The following is a 21172-nucleotide window of genomic DNA, read 5'->3' as shown; positions in this document are numbered from 1 at the left end:
TCTATTATTCTAACTCTAGAAGGTGAGACACACACAAGTGAAAGTAGCATATAGGGGGCTCCTTATGGAGGGAGGAGGTAAATGCAGAAGAGGGTAGGAACAGCAGTGTACAGTGATCTGAAAGGGAAATGAGAAAGGAAATATGCTCTTTAGGGATGAGGGAGGAAGGTGATGAATACAGGAGGGAAAAGGGGGGTAAGTAACAGTAAGGATGTCTGTAAGAGCCACAAAGAATCATACTATTAACTATTTACACACACACAAACCAAAAAACAAAACGAAACAAAAGAAAACCCTATAATACATATATTCTGTGTATAAATATACATATTTTTAATGAAATTTTCTCATCTAGACTGATGGTGCCTCACTAACAACCGAAGACCATCTAACAAAACCCAATACTAGACATGAGAAGCCTTCTTTTGAGTTGTTGCTCAGGGCTATCCAAGAGAGTCCCAAAATATATAGTCCATTGCTATTGCCCTTGGTTGCCTCCCAGAGGTAAAAGATACCATGTACTTCAGACAAAGAACCCAAAGGATCCTGAGCTGGAACTGACCTGAATGCCCCTCCTGAGGACTGTGTATCACAAGGTACCATGTCAGCTTCCAAAGGAGGGAGCGACTAACAGTCTCCCACCTACGATGCCTATGAGGCACATCAAGGACCAACACTGCAGGACAACCTTCAGCGTGCAACAGGGGCACACAAACCTTGATGGTTAGCAGCTCTTCATTGGACTTAACACCTGCTCAAACAAGAGGGCTAAATCATGCCTGGTACTGGAATCTAGCTGCTCAGTGCAAGTGCAGTCATGGCTACTGTAGAAGAAACTGTCACCACTGATTTACTAAATCCCTGGCAACAATCCATTAGCTTTGTCCTTACACCATAGGTTAAGTGTAGTCTTTACCCCTCATCAAGGAAAATTCTCTTTGTAACAACCAGAGACCACTACAGAAAACCACAGCCCATCAAAATGCAGAGTAGCAGACTCTAGTCAGTGACTTCATCTACAAAAATGAACAAGGATAACATCAATGAACAGGCCAAAGTAGAAAGAAAAAAAGCCCACAAGACCTCAAGCCTACACAAAACTGAGGAAAGGTAGCCTTCCCCAGGGAAGAACACACCAACTGGTTGTCCAGTGACAAATAATCAGCCCTGAGAACATATGCACAAGTAACAATGACGGAACAGGGTAGAAATACGTATGTATGTATATATGCATGCATGCATGCATGCAATAACAATTAGTGAGATAAGAAGCAATGCATTTGAAGGAAATTGGGGAGGGATATATGGGGGAGTTTGAGGGAAGTAAAGGGAAGGGAGAAATGTTGTACTTATAGTGCAATTTCAAATATTAAATAAACAACAAACATCTCTGCCCAGAAGTAGCTTCCATGATATATACACTAAGGTATACAACGAAGTTAACAGCTCATTCTCCAAATAACAATTCAGAGTACCTTACACCTATATAAGATACTCTTATCAATGTAAAAGAATAGTCACACACAAAATTCTCCCTGTCCCCAAATAGTCCACTCAAGGGCCAAAATTTACTGTTATAATATCCTTTCAATTTCATAAAGCAACAGTGACAGCACACAACAGAGTAAGGTACATGTCTCTATGTACCTAACGCTCCACAACTTTTTATAATACAGGATACTGTATTTCTGTTCCACATAACTACAGCTGCCACAAATAGTAACATTAGGATTTCATCATGTCAGAACCACAGCAGGGGTGGTGGCGCACACCTGGAACTCCAGCACTTCTTGGGAGGCCGAGGCAGGATGATAAGAAGGATTAAGACCAGTCTGTATTTTTATACCAAGACCCTTCCCTCTCTCTCAAAAACAAAAATAAAAACAAACCAACCAAATAAATCAAAATATAACAGATGACAGAAAGCTGCACAAAACACAGAAATAAGAATGACTGATTTGCTAGTTCCTACTGTGGGTCACAGAATCTATCTCATTCCTGTCTAATGACAGCCTGAAACAAAATGGGGAAAAAAGTTAAAAAAAATTGTTTGAGCGAGTGACTCACTTCTTTCAAAGTCAAGTCCCCAGCATCTCTAAGTTCCTCAAGTCGCAACAGTAAGGTACTGATACCCTATGAGCATACACAGGGGGAGGAGGTCCCCCTCAGTCACAGTCACAGGGGAGGGGAGTAAGGGGAAAGCAGGGGGGGAGGAATGGGAGGATACAAGGGATGGGGTAACAATTGAGATGTAATATGAATAAATTAATAAAACATGTTTTTAAAATATTAAAAAAAAGAACTGTCAATCAAAAGTTTTCATGCTAAGCTAAATATGTTCCTGTACTTAGGTCAACATTCTATAGTCTGAAACTTACTACTTTCAAGATTTTAAACTACTAAAAACAATTAACATAATTTACGTTTTCACAGCTAGACACAGGAAGGCCCCCCAAGTCTTCAACTTCTATGTAACGTCTCAGAAATGTGAGTGTGAATCCTCTCTCTGCCCTGTGAGCACTGATGCAGTTTCTTACCTTATCTTTTTCATGTGGAAGCAGTGACACAGGAGGTAAACAAGAAAGCGACTCACAACCCTCTTTCCCTTCAGCATTGGATGTCTTAGTGTTGAGCCGGTAGAGAGGTCCATCTTTAAGAAGTCTGCCATGGCCTACGGCACGCTTGATTGCCAATCGTAGCTGCTGGTGGAACCCAGAGGCAGCATTGCCTCCATAGGCAGCAGACACATCCTTCTGGCTTTTCAAAAAGCGTTCAATACTTTTCAAAGTTGAGCCACTAGATTCTGCCAAACCCTCAAATGCCCGTTTGAGTAATTTATTCCAATCCACACTTTGCTTATTATCCAATTTTCCATGGTTTCGAGGTTTAGGGAGTGCTATTCGCCCAGGATTATCAGGATCTTTATAGGAATTGAGACCTTTGTTTGAGACTTTTAAAATTGTCCCATCTTTAACACTCAACTCCAACTGCTCTAGAACAGTTTTACGATCCAAGCCATGGGATGAAGACACTGCGTTGCATATTCTTTCCTCGGAAGGTCGCTGTTTCTGCTTCTTGACTTTTTTAATGGCCTCCAAAATCCACTCCGTGTACAGCGGGTTAGCGAGTTTTACCATGGTGAAGGATTCTGTATATCCATAGAGTCGTTATCCCTTATCCTGATGCTGAGTAAGTCTTACACCATGGAAAACAAGATTCTCGGAGGATGGGAACCAGTTAACCATAGCATACAAGATTTCTGGCCTGAATCTTCCCTCTGTTCACAAAATAGAATCACAACCTACTTCCCCTTTAGAAATCAGAAGCACTGTATCTTTGAACTATCTCCGAGGTCCCCAATAGCACCACACTTCGGTCTCTATTCCACATACGCTCCTGTACTCCACACATCTGACTCCCGGCTTCAAGCAGAAAATGAGGATCTTAAGCCTGAAAAACAATTAAAATAATGTCATTTTTCTATCAAGAGCCACTCTATAAATAAGTTATCAGGTGAAACACTCTAGTCTTTCTTAAAGCAATGTATGTACCAAGCGCTCCTAAGAGTTAAATACAGTACTACCAATATTCCAAAACAATCACTGGAAACCACTGGAACAAAACCAGAAGAAAAAAGATGAGTAGTTAAGGTAAAATAAGATGGTCTATGAATGACCTTAAGCTGTAACTAACCAGAGAAGTGCTATTTTGTTCTCTGCAATCTGTGCTCACCAGTCTATGGATTCAACTCTTCCTCCACATTTCCCCCAAGAAACTACTCAGTCCTTCAATAAGTATCTGGATTAGTAGAAAGACTCCTGCAATGAAAGCGAGAATGAATCATCTTTCAAAATTCCAGTGGATAAAAAAGTCAATAAGATATGCAGAAAACCACTGAGAACAATTTGACTAGTTCATACACTAAAGGAAATAAACATGCTCCACATGTCACAATAAGGGCATTAATGCAAACAAAAACAATAGAAATAGCTTAGTTTGAAAGTGCTTAAAGAATTTTAAAGTAATCCAATTTCATTCAAACTTTCACTAATACCCATATACTGAGGGAAATGACTGTCAAAGTACTTATAAGCAACGTCCTGCTAAATTAGAAATAAGAAAGGCCTAGAATCATTTGAATCAAATACACATACTACACATGAAATGTACACTATAGTAGACAAGTATTGCTTATGTGTGTTTATAGAAGAGGATCTAATTTTTAAAAAGTGACTCTGAGATAGCTACCTCGCAGTGAGTCAATAAAACAAAAACACACACACACTACTTTTCTGGGTCAAGAAGCTGTCAGATACACATTTTTTAAGCACTAAAATAATGAATTTTAAGCTTTGCCCTCCAAAACTAAGTTTAACTTTGAACTTCTCTTGTTCTGAAGAACATGAGAGAGATAAACACAACTAGAAAAAAGAGGGACATGTCCTCCAGCAAGTATTGTTAATAGCGACGTTAAGAGCAAAAGGAAAATTGATACAGGTTGGGGAAGAAACAGTACTATAACTCTGACAAGAAAGCAAAGGGTGCAACAAGACATTAGCACCTGGGGCAAAATTATCTAACTAAAAGAAGCTCCTGGGGGAGAGGGGGGAGGTCTTAATTTTGGTGAAAGCCTTAAGAGGACAAATATCAGATGTATTACTCAAGTTTATATTTTGATAGATATAGAGACACAGACATAGACACTAACTTTAAAATAACGAGAACTAAGACCTAAGAAGCTGGGAACAGCCTATGTGGTCGAGCGTTCAGGTGAAAGAATGAATGACACTCACTCATTGTCTTTCCGGCCGGAAGTTTCCCCCATCTCCAGGTCTGCAGAAACGAACGCTTTTAGGATCTGAACCCCAACTCTCAGAAAGTACACTAGCGGCTAGAAAGACAGACCAACCGGTCTTTCCCGCGTCCTCCCATCCCAACACACGTCTTCGCGCCCTCGATTTAAAAGCCCCAGGAACTTTAAAAACTTGAAGCGGCAGAGCCTCGCAGTTTTGCCAACGGACTGCTCCGCCGGTCCCATTCTATGGAAACACAGCCCGAAGAGTACGTTAACAATGAAATCACGTGGAGTTAAGAGCACCACAAGCTCTATCCCCAGCTCCTGCGAGCTCTTAGCTCCAAGGAGTCGGCTAAGAAGAGCAGCGTGGGGGACTCGGGCAGCGACGGAGCCTGACAGGTCGGGCAGGTCCGGCCCAAAGTCGCAGAGCTCTTGACAGGCGAAGCCAGCCGCCAGCCGTCCCGGCCCAGGGCTGACAGTCCGACAGACACAACACCACACGTGCTGCCTGCTCCCCCAACCACGGCACCCACCAGGCTGTCACCCCGCACCGCTCAGCCCCGCTCGGGTCTCCGCGCACTCGGCGCAGCCCGGAGTGCGCGCCCGGCGCCGGGAGCGGCGGGCGGACGGACGGCGGGCGCGCCCCCGAGGGAGAGCGGGCGAGCCCGCACAGCAGCCCCAGGCTCCGCGGCCTGGCTGCTCGCCGCCCGTGAGCACCGGCTCCCGGAGTGGGCCGCCGGAGGAGCGAGGGCGGCGGGGCCGCGGGCGCGGGCCGGGAGGGCGGCGCGGGCCGGCTGGGCCGCGGAGTCGGACGCGAGGGGGCGGCCGCGGCGCCCAGCCCGAGGCCTGGCGCAGAGCAGCGGGAGGCGGCGCAGGCCGCGGCGGGGCCTGCAGCAGCCCGCCGACCCCGCGAGGCGCCGAAGCAGACTCCGGGGCGGCTTGGCCTCCGGCTCGGCAGCCGGGAGCGACCGGGGGCGGCCCCTCGGATACTTACCTGGGGGGAAGACAGCCGGGATCCCGGGGGCCCGGGCCGGACCGCGGAGATGCCCCAAACTGACACGGCCGCCATCTTGGAGACAGTGAGCTCCGACTGGGGGGAGGGGAGGCCAGGCGGCGGAACAGCCGCGGGGGGAGGGGAGCGTCGCGAGGGAACGGCTGCCCGGGGAGGGAGCGGGAACAGCCTGCGCGGGAGGGTGGGAGGGAGGGAGGGGAGGAGCGGAGGGGCGCGGGAGGAGGGCAGCCGGTAGCTGGAAGAGCAGGCTCGTCGCCGGGAAGGGCGGGAGGGCGGGGCGACGGGGGGCGGAGGAGTCGCTGGGCGGGTCACGTGGGGCGGGTACAAAAGGCCGAAGCCAGGGTGGAAGCGGGAGTTGGCCGGGCTGGAGGCCAACAGCTGGGGGCGTACCTCCTCCTTTTCTCACGCGCTGAGGTCTGGCGGATGGCGAGGCCCGAAGCGGAAGGTGCAGCCGGATTACATAGCCCGGGAAACTTGGGGCAGGCGCTTGGGTGGGGCGGCTCCGGCGCGACGCCGAAACCCGGAGCTACTCAGCTCGGGGCAGCCCGAGCGCGGCGTCCGTTCCCATCCCCAGTCGCTTGTTTTCGCCCGGGCTCGCACCGGTGTCTGCCTCCTTGCTACGGCTCCCCCGGGCGTGGGGCCTCCACGGTGGCTCCGGGAGCCCCCGAGGCTGGGCGGAGAGACGCGGGTGGCATGAGTGCCCAAGTTCCTTCTTTTGCCCTCGCCTTTCTGCTCACTCTGCACTCAAACCGCTCCACCCCGTGATTTCAAATAATAGAGTCTGGCCAGAAATGGGAGAGCGGCACCGAGTTGGACACCCTGTCGGCCAGCAGGATGCCCACCCAAGCACACTCCCTGTCCCCCCTGCCCGAAAGTTGCTAGAGCTTGGAAACACGTTTATAAGAAACATCACCCACCGAGCTCGGTTTCTAGGACTTGGACAAGGTCACGTAGCTATTATGACACACACTTGCTGGTGGAACCTGGGTCTCTCTCATCCTTTCCCGTCCAGACTGATGGCTGAACCGCAAAGAGACACTTGGCGAGGGCAAGTCTGTCCTCTGCTGGCTACCTGTTCCTTTGTCTTGTCTTTTGATCTTCTAGAAACTTGAGAAATTGAAACACATACATACACACACTTTCACTGGAAAGACATGTTAAATGCTCAATGGTTTGAGATGTACCTGTTTTGTGTCTCTTTCCTAGACTACTCAAGACCTCAGTTTAGCACAGCTTTGCCCCCCCAAAAGCCACCTGCTAGTCGCTGCCCTAACTTTGATATTTACTTTCTTTTCTGAACTTACGTGGTGCTATTTGCTTTATTCATTTTACAGTTAAGATGTAGTCCTAATACTTTTAACGTATTCCCAGATAAATGTTCTTCCACAGTGCCGTTTGACATCTCCAGAGTCTAACCAACATGATGTCAAGGCTCAAAACAGCACTTGTAATGAATAAGCCTTTGTAAGCTGCTGAGAGACGAGTTTACACCTCACCTCATGTCCTGTCTCAAAACCTCATTCTCTGCTTCCAGATCAGTATAGTCCTCCACCCTAAATCTCGGCCAGACTATTATGCACCGTAGACTGGTAAAGCCATTCCATATTAGGACTGGCCTGGAAAACTCCCATGAAGGGCCTGGCCTGCAGTGCCCTATACTAACATTGGTGTTGATAACAAGAAGTTGTGATTGTTGAATCACCCTTACTCTCTCACTTCCAAACCCCAGATTACATTACATAACTACTAGAAGAGAAATTTGGAGACAGGAGGATCACCAAGATCAAGATTCAGTGGGCACTGTCTCGAGGGAATATGGTGGAGGCTGACAGAGCAAGACACCTAGTACCATCCTTTGGCCTCCAAAAGTAGACAGGCGTGGCGCGCATGTGCACACACACACACACACGGTTTTTTTTTTGTTTTGAGGTGTTTTTTTTTAATTACTAAATGGCATGCTCAGAGCTCTTTGCAAGTTTTGCAGCAAAGAGAAATCTGTTTTTAACTAATGAAAGGACAACTTAGGTTTGTTGGAGATTTTTGTTGATCTTTTGAGACAATTCAGACAGTTAAAAGTTATTTCCTCTGTCAACCAAAAAACCACAGCCCTCATCTTAAAGGGACAAAGAGTTTTTTCTGTGTCCATTCTGAGTATCTATGACTGGGACATAATTTCTCCATTTGTAACTTCATTAAAACCAACAGTATTATTTTATCACTTAGAAATTCACGAGGTGGAATATCAAATATTGTAGACAATTTTATAAAATCTAACTACAGAAGTATTTAAGAAACAAAAAGTGAGAGAGATGCTCAGTCCCTTGGGTACTCAGCTGAAGGTGAGTATCAGCCAGCATTTCCAAAGAGTACATGAGCGCGCTCTCAGGTGGTTGAGCTCTCTGTCCTAGGATGGGATCAGAAGTGCCTGGGTACAGCCCTGAACGTTTCATCACAGCGGGCTCCTTCCCTTCAGTTTTCTTTATCCTTAGATGAAAACTCTGGGATTTTTGATTTAATTATCATAGTTAAAAGTCCTTTATAAGATACGTGTTAATGGTTTATCTACTTGACCAAATTGTATAAACAGATTTAAATACTTGCCCATTAAAGCGAGCTTCCCAACCACCCTTTATTTTAGTAGGAATATTCTAAATAGGCATAACTCCCCAAACAGAATTGTGATTAGAACTTAAATTGCGCTATTTAGTATTTCTATATTGTATGTGTTTGTGTGTGTATGTTTATATTATCTATATACATTTGGATTTTTTAAAACTGTAGATTTTTTCAATTAAACTTTAACACCACTTACTCTAGCTAGAGATACCCAAAGACTGTATTTATTTATTTTTTATTTATTTATTTATTTTTGTTTTTTGGTGCAGAGTTTCTCCATGTAGCTTTGGTTGTCATCGAACTCACAGAGATCTGCCTGCCTCTGTCTCCCAGAGTGCTAGGATTACAGACATGTGCCACCTCCCCTGGCTGTGTTAACCCTTTTTATCCAAATTACACAAAAGACATAAATCTCTAATAACATATTTGATGCTTTATACCTTAAGCACTGATGTTTCTTGTATTTAAAATGTCCTATAGAACAATTAGCTGGGATTACAAAAGTAGTTAAATAGTAGTTGTATTTTATTAATTAAAAAGAGGGGAATGATATACTACAATGGCTCCTTCCAAGGTTCCATTTCCAAGCATTTAAATGTGAGGAAAAATAACTAAAAATACGAGGGGGAAATAGTCCATCTAATTTTTAAATTATACAAATTTTTATTTCAGATACATGTGTCCCCATCTGCTGCCTTCACTCTATTAGACCACACTGTGTCCTTGATTACTTAAAGTTAGACCTAGTAGTGCTGTTATGTGTCATATGTGAATATTACGTCAGAAGAAGAGGGTACAAGAAAAATAATTCCTCTCTGGATCCTGATGGCTGATAGTCTTGACCTGGCCTAGAGTGTCTTTATTAGTGGCTTTCCCAGCTAACCATCTTCTCTGCAGACTGCTGCCCTGCACACTGTCTAGACTCATCTACATGAGATCCCATGAACGGGTTTCCTGGGATCCTTGGCGAACAGGGAGAATTATGAGTGAGAACTGGAAAAAACGCTGTGTCTGCAGAGCCTGGTTGCCTGTTTAGAACTGCAGTACAATGGAGAGATTGGAATGTCACAGGTCTAGAGACTAATTACCCAGTCTGGGCTAGCTTAATCCCTGGGACAGCCATTTCTTGCCTGCCCGAGAAGAGCCGTTCCTTGCCTACCTCTGTGTCAGAACTAATATCCTATGAATAATTGATAAGCCCTTTTGTAATTTATTAACTTAAAAGGCTACTAGCTTTTATCATCCCAAAAGCTAAGAGTGTCACCAGATAGCGTCTCAGACCCAGAGAAACTTTTCCCCCACCTTGCTGTAGCTGCCTCTGTGATATATCCAGCAAGGTACTTTAGATTTGCCTTGATTTATGACTTTCTTTGTTCTTTAAAACTATAAAACTTCACCAAACTGCTTCCACATTGGAACATGAAATTTGAGGTAACCTAAATCTGTGTTCCTGGACCCTAGTCACTCAGAATGGCTCCAGATTTAACTCTCTCTTACTCCCTTTAAGCTGGACGCTGTACTTTTGCATTGGGGGTGGTTTATCTCCAAACAATTCCTCTTTTTGAGAAATCTTGTTTTGTGTGTGTGTGTGTGTGTGTGTGTGTGTGTGTGTGTGTGTATGTATGAAGTGTGTGTGTGTGTGTGTGTGTGTGTGTATGAATTGTGTGTGTGTGTGTGTGTGTGTTCCTGGAAAATTGCTTGTTTGTGCTAGTTAGGGAACATGTGGTTTGGAGTTGGTTGTGTGTGCTACTTTTTGGGATTGGCTTTCTCAGCTTTGAGCCTAAAATCGCCATCTTGTTCCACTAGATCTGGGGTCATCTTGCTTGTTTACAGGAATGTGAGAGTTTTCAAGACACTGGGTGGCCAGTCAATCGCTTATATGTATGTGTCTCCCCAGGAAAGCCAATAACGTTCACTCTGACCCAGGAGTGAGTTTGTTGGGTTCCATGGCCATTGCATGTTGTGAGGTATTTGCCCTGACTCTTTTGGGTAGGGGGAACAAGTGCCTCTTTGGTGTCTCTATGATCAGGCTCTCAGAAAATTCCTAAGCTTCAGGTTTGGCCATTTCATCAGGGAAAAGACAAAATTAGGTAACTGAGGAGGAGTGTCAAGAAACAAAGGCCAAATGATAAGTCAAAATATTTCAAAGACAAAACCAAGACAAACAAAACAGAAACCACACTGGCTTCAAAGTTTCAAAAAAGCAAAAGTCAAATTGTCGTAAGAGATCTGAAATCAATCAAGAAAAAAAACTGAACTAAATGTCTAGACCTTAAAATTCTTTCAAAGTAAACAAACTAGATACTTTACATGAGGCACTTGAGAGTTATCAAGTTAGGATCCTTAATTAACCCTCTCAGTAAACAAATGGACCATCCCAAGCCCAGGAAAGAACTCACCCACAACCCACTAAGTAAATAACAGATGGCCTGGACTCTGGGTCCATGTAGATACGTGGCTTCCATTCAGGTGACTCATCCAGTGAAAACCAGATCGTTCTCTGAGGCCCTGCTTGTGACTCCATAATTACCAATGAAAACAGCACAGCTCCAATCATAAAGGGAATAAAAGGTAGTTTATTCTGGCACTGTTCTGAATGACCACAGCCTGGGAACACAGATTTAGGTCACCCCAAATTCCACATTCCAATGTGGAAGCAGTTTGGTGAAGTTTTATAGTTTTACAAAACAGAAAGTGATCAATCAAGACAGGTTTAAAATTCATTGGTGGGTGTTTGAGAGAAGTGGGTCCAGGAGGGGAGAAGCTTTTCAATAGGCCTCAGATGCCAGCTGATGGCCTTCTTAGCTTTTGGGTTGGTGGATCCTAGTAGTCTGCTGCTAAGATTTCAAAAGATTTTTATCTGTTAGTCACAGGATAATTGTAGGCAAGGAATGGCTGTCCCCCTGCTAAATGGAGCTCAAGATAAGGTAATTAGCCTTTGGACCAGCAACATTCCATTCTCTCCCTATCAGCACAGCTCTCAGGAGCCAATCAGCCTCTGCAGAGGCAGCTTCTCTCCAGGAGTTGTTATTCACACCTTAAATAATTTGCTCTAGAAATCCCTGCTTTTCTTCTATTCTTGGTAACCAGGTTTTATTCATCCCAGGTCAGTTCAAAAGTCAAAGAGACTAATTGTGTTCTGTTTTCACTGGAAATATTTTTAGTACATTTACATGTAATATAGTAATGGATGGAATTTACACTTATGTTCACTGCTTTAATGTTTTGATTTATTCTGGTTCATCCCTTTTGTATCTTCTGTTCTATCTTGCCTTCTTTTGAGTTCATTAAAATATTCCAATTATGGGAGCTAAAAGGATGGCTCAGCAGTTAAGAGCACTTGTTCCTCCTTCAGAGCACTTGGGTTCATTTTGTCTCTGGACAATTAGCCTTTGGACAGGCAGCATTCCATGCTCTCCATAGCTGACAGAGACTCAACTTGAGTTTGGTCATGTGGTTGATGACTGCCTATCGCTCCAGCTCCAGGGGATGCAGTATCATCTTCTGGACCCTGAAGGTGTCAGACAACACATGACATCAGTCACGCAAACAGAAACACGTACACATAAAAAAGTAAACTGGATAACCAGTTTGGGCGCTCACCCTGGGAAAGCTATTTCTCTCACTCTCAGCATTCTTTAGTTGCCTGTAGGTTTTTTGTCTGGGCTTAGGACCCCATGAGATTTTTACCTCCCGTGTTAGCACGTCTATTGGTGTCAACCTTGTTCAGTTCACGTTTAAGCGGCCATGTTGATGAGACTTGTGGGTGTAGATTCTCAGATATCTCTAGGAGACACAATCACACAACAAACTTCTGTCCTTCTAGCTCTTAAAATACTTTCACTTCTTCTGCTTCTGAACCCTCAAAGCCCAGCAACATGTCCTCCAGCAAGGCCTCACCTCCTAACCCTTCCCACACAGTTCCAGCAACTGGGGGCCAAACATTAAAAATATATGAGCCCTTGTAGGTTCTACTCTGAGATCCACGACTCCACTAACCCTTGATTGTTGGTTAGGTATCTGCACCAGGCATCGTTTTCTCTCATTTTTGAGTAGATATTAAAAAGCTGTTGGTTACCACAAAGGTATAAATGCCAGTTATCGCATCCTTATGTGCACAGTGCCATGCAGGTCGTTGTTGCAGTCCATGAGCATAAGGTCCTGCTAGGACTATGGGTTCCATCCCTCCCTTGGAACATGAAAGCTAGTACTTACGGAGAAGGCGTTTGGGTCAGATCCTGCTCTGATCCTGCAGGTCCGGTACACAAAGTGTGTGGTGTCTGTGGCAACAGGGATTTGTTTTCAACCTTTGAGAGGCAACCAGGGACAACAGCAATAGGCTGTGTGTTTTAAGAACCTCTTGGACGGCCCTGACCAACAACTCAAAAGGAGGCTTCTCATGCCTAGTATTAGATTATGTCTCTTGACACAAAGCATTGTTAGCCGCGATTGGAATTTTTTAAAACAGTATTTATATTTATAATGTGCATATTGTGTGTGTGTGTGTGTGTGTGTGTGTGTGTGTGTGTCTGTGTGTGTGTGTGTACTGGCTTGTTTCGTGTGTCAACAGGTTAATGTCATCAGAGAAGAAGAAGCCCCAGCTAAGAAGATGCTTCCATAAGACGCAGCTGTAAGGCATTTTCTCAATGCCTGCACATATGTCTGTGTAGTATGTACATGCAGGACCTTTGGAGGTGAAATGGTGTTGTGTCCCCTGACACCACAGTCACAGACTATTGTAAGATGCCATGTGGGTACTGAGAATTGGACCTGAGTCCTCTGGAAGGGCAGTTTGTGATCAATGGGGAGAGGGCCCAGCCCATTGTGGGTGGTGCCATCCCTGGGCTGGTGGTCCTGGGTTCTATAAGAAAGCAGACTGAGCAGCCATGAGAAGCAAGCCAGTAAGCAGCACCCCTCCACGGCCTCTGCAGCAGCTCCTGCCCTGCTTGAGTTCCTGTCTTGAATTCCTTCAATGATTGACTATGGATCTGGAAGTGTAAACTAAATAAACATTTTCCTCCCCAACTTTCTTTTTGGTCATGGTTTTTGTCACAGTAATAGAAGCTCTAACTAAGATTACATATTTTTTTTAATTATTATATATGTGTAAATAAAATATATAACTATATATAATATAATATTTAATTGCAAGTAGATATAACATGATTCCTTGTGACTTTTTCAGGCATCCTTCCTGTTACTTTGCCCTCCTCCCTCTGTCTTCTGAGCGTGCTGTTGGCACTGACTTGGCCATGTCAAGGACCCCCCCCCCCCCCCCCGCTCTGACTGATGGAGGACGGGAAAGCCTTCCTCTGGTGTGGATGTTGATAGTGTATGCAGGAATTATCTACCATAGCTTTCTCCCCACTGGATGGTTGTAGCCTGAAGACAGCTCCTTACAGGAGCATACAGAAACCCATAAGCCGTAAACCTTGCCTTGTTTATCTATATGTGATAACCCCACTTCCCTATGAAACTGTATAAAAAGCACACCAAGCTTCCGGGGTGCTGAGGTTTTGCCAGCCAAGAGCCCAGACCACTTGACTTCTGGCTATTTTACATGTCATATCATCTCTGTCGAAGCTGAAGGTTCCATGACTGTGCCTCTGGAGACTCAGCTAAACATGGGTCAAAAATACTGGGGGAAATTGCTACTACATCAACATCACAGACTGGAGACCTCATCATTACTGCCTAAATGATACCATGCGGTAAATACATAACTTTTATATCATATTAAGGTCTACAGAGAATCTGGAAATGGCATCTGTAGGAGGTGTGATAGGTAACGCTCTGACAAAACACTCCAATATGAAGGACCCCTCCACGGTCTCTGTATCAGCTCCTGCCCTGTTGGAGTTCTGCCCTGGCTTCCCTCAATGACAGACTATTACAGACTAGAAGTATAACAAATAAAAAGTGTAATAAGCCAAAATAAACTCTTTTCTCCCCAAGTTGCTTTTAGTCATGGTGTTTTCTCACAATAGAAAAGTAACTAAGACAATACATATTTTCTAGTGAACTGTTAAACCTATTCACTGAGTTCTCAATTTTTGTCATATTTTAAGCTATCAAATTGTCAGGTGATCGCAAAAATAAATCCAATTCATATCTTTGCATTTATTTTCCTGAACATATCAGTCCCTGGTTTTTTAAAAGCTGTTACTGATTCCCGTAGTGGCTAGACCTTCTGTGGGTGTAGTTTTTGCCATTTTGTTGTCGTTTTCCTTTTCTACCGTGAGCTCTGACTCTTACTGTTACTCCTATTTGATAGACACCTCTATGGTAAGTGTGCAGAGGCTCTGGCTAACTTTCCACACATCCAGTAAAGGCTGAGCTTGTCCTCTGCAAAGTAGGGAAGAGAAGGCTGTTCCTTATCAGTCACAGACCGAGTTAACCTGAAGCTACAATTCATCATGAATTAGTTCATCTCTCGCTCATGCTTCTGTGACATAACATTCCTGGGATCTGGCTGGGAGATATGTTTCTTTCAGAACCTTCCATCCTAGTGGATGCTTCACTCCAATCCTCTTTCCTTGTGTGCACAGGTCTGCCAAAAATGACGTTCAGGACAGGGCATGGTGGTGCTCTCCTTCAATCCCAGCACTCAAGGAGACAGTGGCAGGCAGATCACTGTGAGTCTAAGTCCAGCCTGGTCTACAAAGCGAATCCAAGACAGCCAAGGCTACACAGAGAAACCCTGTCTCAAAAAACCAAAACAAGAAAGAAAAAGGGAAAAAAAATGTCATTCTGCTTCCCAGCACTTCGGGAGGCAGAGACGGGTGGATCTCTGAGTTCAAGGCCAGCCTGGCCTACAAAGGGAGTCCATTTCTTTTCTTTGGGTTGTATGTATTCGTATGTGTGGGTGATCGCAGAGGTCAGAAGAGGGTACTTGGTCCTCTGGAGCTACAATTACAGGTGGTTTTAAGCTGCCTGACATGGGTTCTGGGAAATATACCCCATTCTTCATTAACTGAACATCAAATCCTCAACCCCTGAGCCATCTCATGTCCTTCTCCTTGGCTTCTTAGACACTTTATCTTCAGAATGTGGCAGATGGGTTGAGAAAAAAAAACTGACAGTATCTTGGACCAACTCACTCATTCTTTATCTCTGGGAATCTGGCCCCACTATCTCTTCAACTCTCATTGATGTCTTTGTAACCTAGAGCTTTCTCCTGTATTCAGAAGCAAACTCCAGAAGGCAGACTTATGGCTAGACTTTCTCCAAGAGACAAAGGTACTGATCAACGGTCTATCTAAGCCACCCTCATTGTTCCCAGCTGGATACCTGGCTATTCTCCTCATTCTTGGAACAAGAAAAGGTTTTTTTTAAATGTAAGCATCTGGCCTTCTATCTAAACAGGAGCAAGACTGCCTGAAGTGTCCAGATATAGCCTCCCAGCAGTAGCTGTGCGTCACGAGCACCCAACGACTTAATTCCACACCAGACCTTGCTAATGATGAATTTATGAGGGTGAGATGAATTCGGCTTTGTTTTAAAATCTCTCCAGGTAAGAACAGTTGCTATTACCACAATTGAGTAACAGGCACCAGACTGATTCTCCTCCACTTGTACAAATGGAAACACTGACAGACTAGATGAGACAATTTTTAGACATTGAACAATAGACAGTGTAGGACAGTGATTTGTAAGATAAGAATAACAAATAAACTGAGCCATAGAGTTGCCCACACACAGTGTATTGTCATAGTTTCCAGGTGCTCACGTGAAGACACAGATAGCAGGATTTGTAGCCCGTGGCAGTGAAGCAGAAAAGTAGAAGCTTCCTGTGTGCATCACTCCTCAGGGCACCCGGAAGGGCTTCCCTGGCTGTTGGAGAAGCACTGGTTGCACATCTGAGAAGAAGCTAGTTGGAAACTAACTGAAGAAAGGAACCATCTGAAAGGGGTAGGCAAAACGATCCCCAGAGCATCCATGAGCGGAAGTAGGGCCCGTCCGTGACTAGGCAGGATGGAAAGACCTTGCAGTAACTTAGGCCTGGTCCCGTTCTTGCGACAATGAGTCTGAGTTAGTTCTCTTTATAGGGTAGGGAGTGGGAGATGTCTGAAGAATTAGTAACTGAAAGACCCCACACACACACATTTAATAAAAAGTACCAACCTCCAGTTCAAGTAGAGGGAAAATGTGGAACCGCACCAAGGCTTCTTGGCCTTCTGTCTCATACATCCTCAGAATTTGGCAAAGAATTTAAGAACTACATTATAGTAAAGTTGTTGAAAACCAGTAGAACGCCTAAGCTTGACCAGGAGGGGAAAATACGTGTGCGAATGAAGAAAGATAGGAATCAGGGTTCTCACGAAACTATGCAGCTAAAAGCAAAGCTTATAAAGACTGTTGAGAAATTAACAATAAACCTTAAATAATAATTTATATAGCACTCTACCTGCATGTACATCTGCGGCCCAAAAGAGGGCATCAGATCACATTATAGATGGTTGTGAGCTACCGTGTGGTTGCTGGGAATTGAACTCAGGACCTCTGGAAACGCATTCAGTGCTTTTAACCTCTGAGCCATCTCTCCAGCCAGAATTGGGTTTTGTGTGTGTGTGTGTGTGTGTGTGTGTGTGTGTGTGTGTGTGTGTGTCTTGTTTTATTTTGTTTTTGAGACAGAGTTTCTCTATATAGCCCTGGCTGTGCTAGACTTGCTTTGTAGACCAAGCTGACCTTGAACTCACAGAGATCCACCTTCCTCTGTGGCTGATAAAATACCTTTAATGCAAGCTAATAACACTGTATTGTGAGGCTCAGTGACTGAGGGCTCTGACAGACAGAGGGCTTTCATAGAATTCTGATCAACAAGGCGCTGTGAATTCCTAACACGATGATTTCATTTGGTGGCGCAACTGTCTGAATTAAGAGGACACTGTCTGAATGCATTTGGCGTTCCAACTGCAGCTCACGTTCGCTCTTTGCCTTCAGCAACCCGTCACTCCCCCAGAAACTGTTTAAAATGACTATTACTTCATGCACAGCTAAGACTTCGTTTAAAATTTTGATAATAAACTCCCTGGAAGTTTAATAATTCAAGATCAAGTCTGTTTTAGCAGTTAGAATTCCCTTGAGCCATTATCAATAATCATTTAAATTTTCCTGCTAACTTGTTTTTATATAAACTTAGGTGTGCAAAATGTTTCAAATGTATTAGATATTTTCCATTGTGATACACAAAAAATTTTAATTAGATTTGGCTGTTATCCTTTCTCTCTCTGAAACATGTGGCTGGAAGTTTGTTTGTTACATAAGAGGTATAGATCCACTGGGATGCAAAAACACAAACAAACAAACAGGGAATCTATGTACCAGACAGAGCAAAGTTTTTGTTGTTGTTTTGTTTTTTTGTTTTGTTTTGTTTTGTTTTTCGAGACAGGGTTTCTCTGTGTAGCCTTGGCTATCCTGGACTCACTTTGTTTACCAGGCTGGCCTTGAACTCACAGTGATTCTCCTGTCTCTGCCTCCTGAGGGCTGGCATTAAAGGCTTGCACCACTATACTCAGCCAGAGCACAGGTTTTGATGGCCTTAAGTATGACTACTTTCTGCCACTCTAAAGTCTGTCACCAAGTCCTTCTTTTGTCATCCATTCAAACTTTTGTTGACCATACTTAAAAACCATGTATTTTATAAGCTTAGACGGTAAAAAGAGAATTGAGGAGCCAGAGACATGGCTCAGTGGTTAAGATCACACACTGCTCTTAAAGGGGACCTATGTTCAGTTCCCAGCATCCACACAGGAGTTCACAACTGTCTGTAACTCCAATTCCAGGGATCTCGTGCTTTCTGACTTCGCTGAACACCAGATACCACATGGCACCCAGACATCATGTCAGCAAAACATTCATATGCATAAAATGAAAATAAATCTTTAAAAAGATAATTTACTGAAAAAAATTAAGGAATATGTGAAAATAATAGCTATTTTTTACTAATGAGATTTATATAACTTTAATTCTTTTATACTGTATGTGCTTTTACTTTTAAAACCAGATGGTCAGAAGCTGGTCATAGTGGCACATGCCTTTAATCCCAACACTCAGGAGGCAGAGGCAGCAGATCTCTGAGTTCGAGGCCAGCATTGTCTACAAAGTGAGTCCAGGACAACCAAGGCTACACAGAGAAGCTCTGTCTCCAAAAAACAAAAACAAAAACAAAACAACAACAAAAACCAACCAACAAACAAAAACAGATTGGGTATTTTGTTTTGTTTTGTTTTTCAAGACAGGGTTTCTCTGTGTTAGCCCTTCCTGTCCTGGACTCACTTTGTAGACCAAGCTGGACTTGAATTCACAGTGATCCCTCTGCCTCTGCATGGGATTAAAGGCATGCGCTTCCACTAACGGCCAGATGGGTTAATTTTTAAGACATTGTTAACATCCATTTTGAAATGTCATTTGTTCATTCATTTAAACATGCATAGGGAAATGAATACACACACACACACACACACACACACACACACACACACACACACACACAAAATGGAAGGGAAAAATTAAATAGTTAAATAAGTGGCTTTCAGTAAGACCTGGATTCTAATGCTGACTGTGCCTGACTGTGCTTTTGTCATCTTATATGACCACAGAAGACTCCTTTTCCCCATCTTTGCATAGAAAAGAACACTTACCTCTTGGAGTAGGTAGTTCTAAAAATAAAAAATACTCAGACATGCAAAGCATCCATGGTGTTCTTGTTTCTTAGAGTTTAACGGGTAAAAGTGTCAGCCTTTCTTGCCAGCAACGTGTTCATCTTATCTGCGGGCACGCTGTGGGTGTTACCATTTGACTGCCCAGGCGATCCCAACCAGTGAAAACAAACATTTTCTAAGCATATACACCAACAAACAAACAAACTTACATTGAGGTAAAATGTGTGAGTTTCTTCTAGGGATGTGAATAGCTGTCATGAGTTTTTTATACTATATATTTAGTGAGCTAAAAGTACATATTTGAAACTCTAGAACAACAAATATAAATAATAAAATTGAGATAAAATGAAATAGGGCCAATAGAAAATAAAATGGAATCCCCAAAGCAGCAAAGGAAGAGATAAAGAGAGCAATGCATGAGAAAAAATGGGAAACTATAGCAAGATATATATTTAAATTCAACCATATTGATGATTATATTAAACATAAATGATCAAAGTATACAATTAGAAGGATGGGATTACTGGATTGGCTATAAGAGCATGAACCAAATACTTCTTATCTACAAGGAATACATTCTAAACAGAGTGAAATGAATTGACTAAATCAATGAGAAAAGATATGCCAGGTACAAGAATGATGGACTGAGCTGGCACGGCGGCACACGCCTTTAATCCCAGCACTCGGGAGGCAGAGGCAGGTGGAGTGCTGTGAGTTCAAGGCCAGCCTGGTCTACTAAGTGAGTCCAGGCTAGCCAGGGCTGTTACATAGAGAAACCCTGTCTCAAGAAAGAAAACAAAAAAGAACGGTGGACTGGCACTGTTAGTATCAAGTAATAAATACTAAAGAATTCCAAATAGTACCAGGAATAAAAAAGGATATTTTATAATAATTAAAAAGCCACTTCATCAAGTGAACCAAATAATACTAAATGTTTATGAAAATAACTGATGACTAAAAATAGAAATGAAAGGAATAATACCTCAGTGTGCTTTCTATTGCAGTGATTTTTTTTTAAAGTGGCAAAAACCAACCTGGGAGGAAAGGGTTTATTTGGCTTATACATTTCCACATCACAGTCCATAACTAAGGGCACAAGCTCAAGCAGGGGCCTGGAGACAGACCGAAGAAGAGACATGGACAAATGCTGCCTGCTGCCTTGTCCCCTGTGGTCTGCTCTGTCTTCTTTGTTATACTTCCAGGAGTACCTGCCAAAGAGTGCCACCACGCACAGCGGATTAGCCTCACCCCCACACCAAGCATTAATAAAGGAAATGCCGACAGACTTGCCTACAGGTAATCAGAAGACATTTTCTCAATTGAGGTTCCTCTTCCCAGATAATTCTATCTTGTGTCAGGTTGACAAAAAACTACCTAGTACAAGTAATGCTATAGCATACTTGAACAGCATTGTTAAACATCTGATATAGTTATAGAACATGATACCCAAGCCAAAGAAATGCCATGTTACCTGCCAATGCACAAAAGAATCATCAAGGTGGGTTATATTGTATCTCATGAGATATTTCAATAAATTTAAAGGGTTGATATCATGTGAAATATTATTATCCAAATTAAAATTAGATATTACCTATAAAATATTATTTCTAGAAATCATTTGGAATGATCATCAAATATTTACAAATCAAACAACACACAAGTCAAAAAAGTTACAAGAGAAATAATATATTGAATGAAAATGAAAAGGCACATACAAGTTTGTGGAATGTATAGCTAAATCTGTGCATACAAGAAAATTTAGAGCATTAAAGGGTTGTATTAGAACAGAGTGCTGTAGCTTTTTGGTAGAATGTCCAGTATCCTCCACTACTGCAGAGAATAAATGTCTCAAATTAAGAATTCACTTTAAAATTTGTAAAAAAGGAAGTATAATTCCCATGGTAAGCAGAAGAGAGGAAATCATAGATAACAGCAATCAATTAGAGGAAAAGCAGAAAAACAGGGAAAACTCAACAAAACCAAGGACCTTGAAATTTTTAATAAAATTGATACAGCTCTAAGAAGATTGACCAGGAAAAAAAAATAAAAGAAATAATTACCAATATGAAGAACGAATGGGAGACC

General features: G+C 43.2%; 2 protein-coding genes across 5 annotated transcripts in view; one reads left to right on the top strand and one right to left on the bottom strand.

Moving 5' to 3' along the window:
• Window positions 1–5901, bottom strand: part of KAT6A (lysine acetyltransferase 6A) — an 83096-nt gene extending 77195 nt beyond the window's left edge. For 2 of the 4 annotated variants that reach the window (XM_084760457.1, XM_084760460.1), the window contains exons 1-2: window positions 5790–5901; window positions 2538–3450 (exon numbers count right to left, since the gene is read on the bottom strand). In XM_084760457.1, the coding sequence (XP_084616583.1) occupies window positions 2538–3137 (600 nt within the window). In that variant the 5' untranslated portion in view covers window positions 3138–3450; window positions 5790–5901. Of the gene's footprint in view, window positions 1–2537; window positions 3451–3693; window positions 3819–5789 lie in introns of all 4 variants that reach the window. The other 2 variants (XM_084760459.1, XM_084760458.1) reach the window with 2 other exon arrangements.
• LOC311585000 (uncharacterized protein) lies at window positions 4071–20454 on the top strand (the record flags this gene model as incomplete). The annotated part of the gene is made up of 4 exons (XM_084759804.1): window positions 4071–4082; window positions 5204–5874; window positions 13609–15936; window positions 20290–20454. The coding sequence occupies 3 exons, from the start codon at window positions 4071–4073 to the stop codon at window positions 13802–13804; spliced, it is 879 nt and encodes a 292-aa protein (XP_084615930.1). The 3' UTR covers window positions 13805–15936; window positions 20290–20454.
• Between the last annotated feature and the right edge of the window lie 718 nt (window positions 20455–21172).

Source organism: Acomys minous (genome assembly GCF_964271855.1).
Source record: "Acomys minous genome assembly, chromosome: 15".
Taxonomy (NCBI): Eukaryota; Metazoa; Chordata; class Mammalia; order Rodentia; family Muridae; genus Acomys; species Acomys minous.
This window is presented reverse-complemented; position numbering and strand designations above follow the sequence as displayed.